General features: G+C 46.4%; 1 protein-coding gene across 1 annotated transcript; it reads right to left on the bottom strand.

Annotated features, from left to right (window-relative positions):
- Positions 1-10,327: 10,327 nt before the first annotated feature.
- LOC104492706 (zinc finger CCHC domain-containing protein 7-like) lies at positions 10,328-11,011 on the bottom strand. The gene has a single exon (XM_010135296.1). It carries the CDS (start codon positions 11,009-11,011, stop codon positions 10,328-10,330), a length of 684 nt encoding a protein of 227 aa, XP_010133598.1.
- Between the last annotated feature and the right edge of the window lie 280 nt (positions 11,012-11,291).

Here is an 11,291-nt window from a genome sequence, read left to right as displayed (position 1 = left end):
AGCTAAAGTTTTAAACATACGAGAGAGTTATCGGCGTCGCGGCTTACCTTCAGGCTGTGTCTAGACTGGGAGGTACGTACAACGTACGTACAGTGCAATACAGTCACCGCGGAGGCTGTAAAACACCGAGTGTTTCGCTGCCCCCGCTGCAAAAGGGCACAGAAAACACTGCTGTTTCACCATGCACAGAGAGTTTCAAAAAGAGACCGAAAAAAGCATCTGGCAGCCTCTCCCCCACCGCCCCCCGCCCCTCTCGCTCTCTGGTTGTTGGGGTTTTAAAGGAGTTGGTGGAGGAAGATTTATCGAGGACTGAGAACGCCTGGCCAGGACCATGCTGTTTCTGGCGCTTTGAGGCTCTGAGAAAGGACGAGGACACCACAACCCCCCACACAACACCACAAGAGCACAGAAAAATCTACCCACACTGAGCAAAGAATTGCTCTGTGGCCGTCTCCAAAACCAGCTCTGTCCAACAGGCTCCTCAGGTCCCTGAGGATGGTCCCCTCACCTGTGCTTCAGCAGCAGTCAGGTGGGAGGAAGACAACCGCCACGTACCGAACCTGATCCTGTGCACAGGCAGCACAGGACCTCACACAATTAGCACCAAACTGGTGACAAAATACATCCTAGCAGCCCCTCCTATGTGTGTGCTTTTCCACAGCATGTGGGCAATGGCTTCACTGCTCTGTAACTGAGTCATGCCATACCCACCACAAGAAGTCCAGCTGCACAGACAGAGCTTTTATTTTCTTACTTTCTCACTTCTAAAGATGTCATCCTCTTCCAAGACACACTCAAGGTACTTGGCACCGTGGCAGACAATGCAAAACCAGAGACATGAGCAAGAGAGTTAGAGGAAAAACAGACAAACATTCCCACCACCAGCAGAGTAGAGGTTGAGCCTGGCACATGGGGAACCTTCTGGCACTAAAAATCTTCATGTAAAAAGGAGTCAACTGAGAGCTAAATTCCACATCTGCAAACATGGCCTCGTCAATGGGAAATGCTGCATGAACAGGAAACCCTCAGCAGAGGAATGGGGCAAGGGGCTGCTCACACCACCTCCTGTGAGGTCCTTGGCGTCACCCTTGCCTGTCCCACCATCTGAGGAAGACAGGCACCACTGGGTCACCAGCACCACGGCATGCTGGCATGGCAAGCTTCCAGGAGAGCCAGGGTGCCATGGACATCGGGCAGCCAGACAGGTTCTGGTGACACACCTCCCTAAACCAGAGCTTTTCTGGAGACACCACAATTTTCACCAGGCAGAAGCTACTGGAGGAGGATCGCTGCAGGTGGAATGCAGTCATGAAAGGCATACGGTACTTACTAGTAAAAATACTGGAAATACCAGTCACACACATCAACAAAGTACCACTCAGTCATCACAGGAGTCATTAGCTTGTGCTACATACCGGGCGTGTGTATCCCTGCATATGGACAGACACTACAACATCCACTTCCTCATCTCCTCCAGGTTAAAGAAGGAAAAAGCCAACAAAAACCAGTGTCATGAGGTTAACTGTAAGTCACTGTAAATTTTCAGTGCTCTCCAGTAAGACAGCTATGGACAACCCAACGTGCCACACACAAGCCCATTCTGATGACATGGCACTTTGACCCATGTGCAGTTCAACCCTTGGCAGCAGACCCCCCATCCCCGTCTCCATCCCCGACAGGGAGCTCTGGCGCGGAAAGGCCCCATTTCTCTAGAATTGTTCCAGTTACAGCCTGAAGGCTCACACCATGAACACTGTCCCCTCCTTCCACAGGCCTCTGCACCCGACTCTGGCCACAGCTTCAAAGTACAAACCCACTTCCACTGGGTATGACTGTGAACAGGGAAGACGCGTAGTAAAGCATTAACAACAAGCTATTTTATTGCGCCTGTCAGACTTTTATTCAGTTTTAAAATTCATTAATACTCTTTTTTTTTTCCTGTGCTGATTCCACACACACATCTCCATGATTTATGCCCTTTTGTAGCCCTACTCAAACAACATTTTTTCCCTTTTTAAACCCCCAAGTCCTTTGTCTTTGGTATATTCTCTTTTGCATTTTTTAATTACTTAAAAATCTGGAACTTCTCCTTCAGAAGGATTAAATCAGTTTCCTGTCAGTGTTCAGAAATTCATTCACAATACGAGAGGTTTTTTTCCCTGACCTGTAAGAAACCCAGAGAAACAGGGACAAGGAAGAAAGATCAAACTGATGACAGAAGTGGGGAAAAAAAAAAATTCCCTTTATAACAATCAACAGAACAGCAAAAAAAAAAAAAGGGGGAGGGGGAGAAAAAAAGTGAAGAAGTCACCCAGAATATATGACCATGTAAGCATGGGCACTCTTGCAGAAAACCTAGTCAGCAATCCCAAGCCATGGGAAATTTAAATTACAGCTAAGGTCCACAATAGCGGCAAAATCTGCGCAGATAAAAGGGCCTGCTCAGGCTGCAGGTACCCTTGGTCTAGATCTCTTCAGATCTGCAAGGGAACTTTATTAGTTTTATTAATTTTTTTCTTAAATAATCAAGAGATTCGAGTGTATCCACATTACACAGTAAAGAAGATTAAGGGTTTTTTCTTTAATCAAAATATCCATATGCATGTGCTGTATCTTCCTAACAGAGGTGGATTCCCTCTGCTTATCACCGCTGCAGGGTGCATTCTGCAGAGCAGCTCAGGCACAAAACACACACACTGCGTGGAAGGAACGTGAAGGTTCCAGCAAACCCAGGCAGGGAGAAAACACCCCCAAATGGCAGGAGCAGCCCAGGGGTTTGGCAGTCCTGAGGAGAGCGGGACGGTTGAGGCTTTCTGCAATGCACAAACCAACAAAACCTGAATTCAGTGACATCAGTCTCTGCTGTATAGGCAGCCAGCAGCACCAGGCACCACCCTGTCCATCCATCCATATGACAGGGAGCGAGCGTGCAGCCCCAGCCCCACCTGCCCAGCTCAGTGTGGGCACGGGCACAGCAAGGGCACAGCTGGGCGGGAGCATGGAGGACCAGGGGCTCCCAGCCTCCTCCGCAACTCTCTCCATCACCAAGCTTCATGGAGCCATCGGCAAGAACGGTCCCGCATGCAGGGCATGCCGGCCTACTCTAACACAACTCCCAGTGCAGGCTACCTCCAGACATACGTTAATTTTACACCAAAATGGCGTGTCCATCAGCGAACCCTTCCAGCTGCCCAGCACAGCTCCATGGCACCTTCATGAGGCGCTGGGGCCACCCTCCCAACAGGATGCAGCGCCAGTGTGGCATGGCCACAGCCACCAACATGCAGCGTCCCGGCAGCCTCCCCAGCCTTAAGACAAGGAGCTGCTGTCTGCATGCAGCAGTGTGCTGGGAGCCGTCACCCAGAACGGCCGAGAAACAAAACCTGCTTCTTTGAGGTTTTTTGTGTGAAATTTGTATATAGACCCCACTTAAGTTGTACTGCTTTTTAGAAATACTACTAGAAATTAATAAAAAAAATATTTTAATTGCTGAACTGATTTTCTCCAAGAAATCTTTTTTTACTTTTGAAAGAAACTTTTGCTGAAATTTAATTCAGCAATTCACAACCGAGGCAACCAAAAAGTGCATGGAAATGTGGCTCTTTAAATAGATTTTCTGTGGCCTAAAAAAATGAAAAATTTCTTGTAGACATTTTTGTAGAAAAAGTTGGTGCTACAAATACCGGGACTGTAGAACAAAAACATACTATGTCGTGGAAAGGTCCTGCTCAAACCCGGCTGTCAAGGGAAAGGGTAAATTAAAGAAGAAAAGCACAACTTACTGTACTTTTTTGTCAGAAGTATGGAAGAAATAATTTTTTTGAACAAAATAAGCTTACACCTTCTCACTGTTTAAAAATACTCCAAAGGATTTGAATAACAGCACAGAGAGGAAAAATACAATACAGATGGTGGAAGATTTTTTAGTATTTTCTGTAGTACCACACAGAGCTGAAAGAAAATCTAGTCGCAGATCTCGAAGAAGCTGTTTAAAACAGCAATAGTTAACAAAAGGTGCTTCATTTCTGAGCATGGCTGACTGAAATTAAAAAATGGGTTAAATTTATCAGAGACTGCTATTTCCATTTTGACTCCGTGAGCTGCGGTTACTGCTCCTGAACAGAAAACTCCTTCCTACATTATTGTTTAGGGAGAAGGCAACAATAAAATGCTTTTAAATCCCTTTTTTTCATTCTAGGATTTTTTTTAAATTGTTTCATTCACTAAATGTTCAAACACTTTTCTTTCCTTCTTTTTCCTTTTACCGATATACCTTTATTACAGTTTCTGTGACAAAATTATAGACGTGATTAGTAAGGCTAAAAATCAGTGCACAGCAAGACCCCTAAATCTGGAAGATGAGATGGAAATGGATGCCAGAATGGAGAGCTGAAAAAAATGCTTTGGAAATACAAGTATCCACTTTATGTTCACTGCTTCTCTCTGTACAGGGCAGTTCTACAGGACTGTAAGAGCAAAAGTTGATGTCAAATCCTCTGCCTCAAGTGAAATGATTTAGCCCTTGAACACTGGCTTCTTGACGTAACTAGTGTCAACACAGAAGATTAAAAATACTCGTATTTTACCAAACTGGAGAAGTCAATCTGTCAGGAAACACAAAAATTACTTTATCCACTCGAGCGCTAGAAGATGGTGTGATGAACAGATACACAGACATCTTGCAACCCCCTGTAAGCCTCAGCAGAGTTCCGTGCTTCTGCTCTCCGTCTCTCCGCAGTTCCCACCAGAGCCAAGGCTGCACCAAGCACGGCTTCCATGAGTCGTGGGACAAAGCTCCGCAGAAAAGGCACCGTGTCACCCTCATGCCCAAACAGCAGCTGAATCAGACCCTGGCCCAGGGGCTGCTGCTGCAGAGGGAGGACCCAGGACCCGACTGTGCAGCAGCAGCACCGAACAGCACTGACGGGAACGGCGTAGGCTATCGCGTGTCCTGTGGACATCTGCAGATGTGATGGCAGTGGGATGGTGACCACGCCTGTGGCTAGGGCAGACCCAAACCCAGAGACTGTTATCTCTAAAAGCCAGAACTTCTCGTGCCACAACTATCACCTCTAACAATGCCTTGCTGCTGTGCTGGTAAGAAAGAACCAGAGAAAAAAGCTGCCATTCCCTCAGTGGGAGCCTGCAGAGTACGTATGTGCTGTTCCACAGACACTGTGGATTCAAAACCACAATACGCTGCACTGCGCAAACCTGCCAAGCCCAGAGTATGACCACATTGTCTCCAAGGAAGGTACTGGGTGGGCAAAGGATGAAATGGGGAGAAGATAAATTGCTTTTTGTATTCCTTAGTGGCTAGACGTCAATGCTGCAGCTTTGAGAGCTGCTTTTCCAAAAGCCGTGAGGGAGAAAAAAAAACCTGCAGAGATTAGGATTGCAGCCATAGGTGGGAGAGGACATATGTTAAAAGGACACTTTTAATGAAGGAATGAATGAAAGACTCCAACCATGGGAGATTAATGTTCTTATTGAACATACTCCTACTGCAAAGTGGAGGAAAGCACTGATAGGGGAGAACCCTCCTTCAAAGACCTGAAACTCTCCGACACTAGAAATGAATTCACGACATTTAGTGCACAGTACAGTTCGCAACAATTCTCTTTGCACGCTTCCTCATGGACCCTGAAAGTTTAAAAACTCAGGCAAACCACACCAGAGACCTGGATTGCTGAATCACCCATTTTTGAAACACCAGGTGAAGCAGGCAGGACCCTTTTTGCAAGGGTAGCAGTAGCAGCAGTGCACGCTTTTCGAAATGCCATGCGAGGAAACCCACAGCTGACCAGGTGGGGGCAATTGACACACACAGGTATGCGGCCACTGCTTTTCGCCTTGGCAACCATCTGCAGTTCAAGGGCCTGCTTCGCTTCCAAGCTGTGCACCATCTCACCACAGAAAAACACAGTTGGAGCAGGGAGGGACAGTCACTACGGACACAGTAAGTGCTTTCCCAATACCCTGCTACGTGAAACACAAAAGCCAGGGCCCATCTTCATACCTCAATCAAGGAGAGGTTGCCAACCAACTCTCTGTGCTGAGACACCAGCAGATGCGCAATGAAAAGTTGTATTTTACAGAAACAGGGTCACAAATACGGTGATGCTTAACATGGTATTGGACAAGCAAAGATAAAAAGTGAGAGGCATCTCAAGCCGTTTGAAAGAGGGCAGAAAAAGGAGTAAAATTTCTCAGCTGTGTCCTGAACAGCAGATCAGTGTGTGCATTAGCTGCAGCTTCCAAGACATCTGGTGAAGGCAGAGAAGAGCAGGTGAATCTTGGTTTGCCATCAGCACTCATTTCCCAGGGCAAAGGGACATCTCTCTCACAACAGATGGTGGTGACTAAGGCTGGAAGGCTCTATGGGGAGAAGACTCGCTGCACACTGGAGGCACCAAGAAAGCGTCCTTTGCTTATAGAGGATATTAAAAATCAGGCTGCTGGACAAGAGCAGGGCAGGCACGTGAGACATAGAGCAGTTCAGAGAATCAGGAGATATGCCTCTCCTGATGCCTCTATGACTCCAGCGGAACCTCAGCATCTCTGTTTCAGGGACTCAGACATGGGGACACACTCATCAAATGGCTGACACAACCGGCTGCTCTCATGGTCAGAGAACCGCTCATGTTTTAGATTCCCTTTTAGTGTGACGCAAACTGGACACAAAACATCGCACGACACTGTCACAGGAGGTCTCTCTTAGGAACGTGGTCACAGGAGGCGTTGGGGAGATGGGGAGAGGCCAGGCTTCACTGGTCACAACACGCTACGTCCATCCTTATTGACACGACAAGCCTTAAGACAGTAATTTACATGCTGTGTAGTCACCTAAACTCTTGATCTCTTTAGAAACCCTGAAAACAGAACTGTGCACGTCTCAAAATCATTTAAATGAATTAGCAGACTGTCTTGGAGAGGTAATTTGCCAACATGCCTATTTTTTAAATGCATTTCTGCCTTCAGCTTTAAAATGCTCGTGTTTACGTTTCAGCTAAGGAATCTTTATCATCTGTAGAACTGGAGATACAATGCTGCCTGAGCTCAATACACAAATTGGGGTCAATTCACATTAGGAAGATTTATGGCTTTTGTTCCTTAATAACCATTTTGATGCTGGTTTGGTTTTTCATTGCCCACACCCATTCATACAGCACCAATGTGTCTCTGCATCCCTATCACCGCACGTTAGAAACAGAGCAGGCAAGACAAACTTTCACATGCTGGAGCTACCCAAATAACTGGGATTTAGGACAAGGTTGAGCACCAAGGGTTTGCCAGAACGCATCCCTGTGGTACCCCTACACCTTGGTGCCCGGGCTGGCACAGAGGCTTTGCCCATGAGCAGCCTCTGCTCTGCCCATGGTGTGCAATGGAACACCGTGAACTCGTTGACAGTCACAGGAAACACACAGAGGTGAAGGCTGTCCGCAAAGTCATACGTATGTGGAAAGGCAACAGCTGAAAGGGGGAGGGAGAGATGTGTGACTGCCACAGCTGTGTGTGCCTGATGCATGTCCCGTGCGTGCCACACCTCAAGGCACAAGTCTGCTCCTGGCAGAACCACCACTGAGGCGAAGCAAGCCCCAAGAAGGGGGGGTGCCCCTCTTCATACCTCGATCAAGGAGAGGTTGCCAACCAACTCTTTGTGCTGAGACACCAGCAGGTGCACAATGAAAAGTTGTATTTTACAGAAACAGAGTCCCAAATACGGTGATGCTTAACATGGTATTGGACAAGCAAAAATAAAAAGTGAGAGGCATCTCAAGCCGTTTGAAAGAGGGCAGAAGAAGGAGGAACCCCCCAAGAAGGGGTTTTAAGGAGGTTCTGACATAGCTTTGAGAATAAAAATAAGAGTAGGAGAAGAACAGTTATGTTTATGAGCCTCTTATGTTGCTGCTTTTGACCTCCCATTCCAGCATTTCAGAAAATCTTCACATCACCTACATGAAATGAGGTGGTTTTAGTTCTGAACAGTGTGATGCGGGAGAATGCTGCTCCCATGAACCACCTCAAATGGGACTAGCACATTGTCAATATCTAGAAATGTTGTTCTAGAATAAGAAACCTTTCTGCATTTGCTAGGAGAACACAATACAAATTAGCAGAACTCCTGATATCAACCTCCTGCAATGATTTTTAAAGCCTCTCTCAGCCAGTGCTGACACACGTTCGCTGGAAGAGCACAAAGAACAGAGATCTGTGAACTTTCAGGTCATGTTACACCCAGTAGGCATAATCACATAATGCTTTGGGTCAAAGGGACCTTTAATAATTGCTCTGATAAATTAATTATGAAATGTTTCCCAAAATGTATGTTTGTGATTTTGAAATATGCTTAAATTCTCAACCACTGTTTAATCATTTTTCTATCTTCTGGTTTTTTGGGTAATCTTCAGCGTGACCATCAGCAATTTTGGTACCTAAATCCAAGCAGATGCAGAGAGTAATTCAAACGACAGGAACCCAGCTCCAGGCCATTTGCTTGCCCAGCAGTTAGGAGAAAAAAAGACACTACGCAGAAAATGTATTAACTGTATTGTGCACAAACTGCACTGCTGCTGCAGCAATGTTCTGTTACAGAACCAAATGTCTGCTCCCCAGAGGCAGAGCAATTCCAGAAAAACACAAGCAGATGAACTCTAGTTTCAAAGAACAGCACATGAAAATATGAAAGAAAGCTATTCAGGAAATTTAGCAACTTGCAAGTCAAGACACTGCATTTTAAAAGATTTATAGAGGAAAAAATTACATAAATTCCAAATATAATATGCCTGTCTGGGGTGCTGGCATGGCCACTGAATGCTCTGCCACCGCTCTGGCATTGCCCTGAAAGCAGGGAAAGCTTTCCGTAGATCTCCATGGCTTGGGCAAGTTCACAGCGGCTTTAGCCAGCTATCTGAGATGGAGAGCACAAAATGGTCTGCATGGACAGCTGTGTGAAAACAGACAAGGACAGCCCTGAGCCAAACCTCACTGAACATTTACAGGCAAAAAGCACGTATTTCACAAGGAAAGATGGCAAAGGCAGTTTCTCAGCTTAACAGAAGCGTGTCAACAGCCATTCTGGTCACCCAGCCACCCTGAGGAGAAACTTCACCTGTGTCAGCCCGCAGTACACTCCATTTCCCCGCACCCAAGCCCACCTCATTTACATGTGTGCCAAGTAAAACTATGGTATACGTCCTTTTGAAATAAAAAAAAAGCCAAAGAGTAGTCTTGAAAAGGACCCTGAATGCTGCAGCCGACCTGGCCAGCCCTGCTACCAAAGCAGCCTTTTTCTCAGTGTTTTTACTCAAACTGGTAGGCCATGCTGTGTCTGGGAGAAACTTGCTTCGAGAAACTGGTGGACAAGAGGGAAGTGCAGTTGCTTATTACAAACACACCTACAATCTGTGGCACCAACCATCTCTTTCACTGACTTTCTGCACTGTAACGTGGAGGAGTATTTTACCAAATACCAAAATGTTAGACGTTAGTCTTAGCGGCCGGGAATCTCTCTGAATTATTCAAGCAGGATCCATACAAGAAGTACAGTAGATTTTGGATCAACTGCGCAAACTGCTAGACTGCTGCAGGAATGGTTACAGGACCTGCTTCAGGAAGGTGAACCAGCTCAGGTGTCCCCTCCCATCCCTGCCCTCTCCTGTCACAGTTCACCTCTTTCTTGAGCTGCAACTGCTCTGGTCTGGTATACGCAAAGCCTGAAGAGGCTGGCGTCTACCCTGCTGAGGGGCAGTGAGGCCAGGCAGACGGGGCACAGTCACAGAATCGTTTTGGCTGGAAGAGGCCGTTAAGGTCCTCGAGGCCAGCCGTTCCCCCCAGCACTCCCAGGTCACCACTGACCCTCATCCCTCAGTTTGGGCAGCAGGGCAGAAAACTCACCCACCAGACAAGCAATGACTCTTCTCCCCCAATTACCACCACCAATTTCTTTCCTACCCTACACATTTCTCAGCAAACTTTTTGCTGTTACACAGCTCCCGCCTCGGATTTTCTTTATGTCTTAGTCCTCAAACTGGTTTTTTTTTCCTCCTTCCATTACTTAAAAGAAGAAATCATTGCATTCCCTCTTTATGACACGTCCCTCTCCTGCAGCATCTCTTAGGAACACAGAATATACAGGAAAGCTGGAAAGTTCACAACATGAATCACTCTGATACTCATTCTAAATTTCTGCCAGCACAAATGCTGTCTTTCCAGATAGGTCACTACTGAAGTGACGGTCTGCTTTCTGTTTATCTTCCTTTTCAGACATCGACATCAGGTCACTGCAGACAAATCCTACCACATATGGAAGAACAAACCAGTACTAACCTTGGCTGACGGGAGTAGCACAGCCTTCGAGGTTCAACATTATATCTTCATCCCTGTCATCCGCATTGGCTCCCAAAAGCATCCAGCTCTCGACATGATCACTTTCGGATACCAAGCTCTCCTCCTCTGAGCTATCATCTATGACCAACACATCCTGGACGGCATGAACTCCAGCAGAACTAACCGGGCTAAGATTCCCGCTCCTGTTTTTCCTTCGCTTTGAAACGCCTGCACCTGACCCAGCAGGACACAGTGTGTGACACCCAGCAGCTGTGGTGTGGTTTGGAGTGGAAGAGCCTCGGTGCACTTGTATTGCATCTTGTGCCAAAGAGCTTTTTGACTTCTTTGCTTTGCTTTTGTAAACGCTATCTTCATCTGGTGTATCAGACAAGACAATGACCTCTGACACCTGACTACCACAATCAATGAATTCAGCGATTTCCTTATCTTCACACCATTTCTCAGCTAGAACTGTGACTCCTGCATCATCCATTTCGTCATCCATTTCTTCATCCATTTCCAGCGTGCTGATTCCCCCAAGATTTTGGGAGTAGTGGATCTGGCTGTACAGATGAAATTCCACCTCACTATCAACACTCTGTTCACTGGATGTCTCCTCGTGGTAGAGTTCATCTTCATATGCTTCAGCGTTGTCATCATCTTCATACCCAACAAACATTTTGGAAAGCAAGCAGTGCGTATCTACAAAAAACCAAAAGGTTGCGTCAGAACAGTTATGGATGTATGTTCAAAACCACCTTCCAAATGACACCTTTGGTCCTTCTGAAATCACTAAGGTTGGTCACAGGACTGTGCACAGACGATAAAACTAGGTAGACTGAACAGCTACATGATCAACAATCAGTCCCATAAGAGCAAAATCTACTCAAAGGTGCATCTGCTTTAATCTCCTCTACTAATTTAACCTTGACTACTTTGGCCTCTGAAAGTTGCACTTA

Source organism: Buceros rhinoceros, unplaced genomic scaffold, assembly GCF_000710305.1.
Source record: "Buceros rhinoceros silvestris isolate BGI_N320 unplaced genomic scaffold, ASM71030v1 scaffold43150, whole genome shotgun sequence".
In the NCBI taxonomy this organism is placed as follows: Eukaryota; Metazoa; Chordata; class Aves; order Bucerotiformes; family Bucerotidae; genus Buceros; species Buceros rhinoceros.
This window is presented reverse-complemented; position numbering and strand designations above follow the sequence as displayed.

Coding starts and splice junctions, on each gene's coding strand:
- LOC104492706 (XM_010135296.1), bottom strand. CDS start 11,011: ATGTTTGTTGGGTATGAAGATGATGACAACGCTGAAGCATATGAAGAT.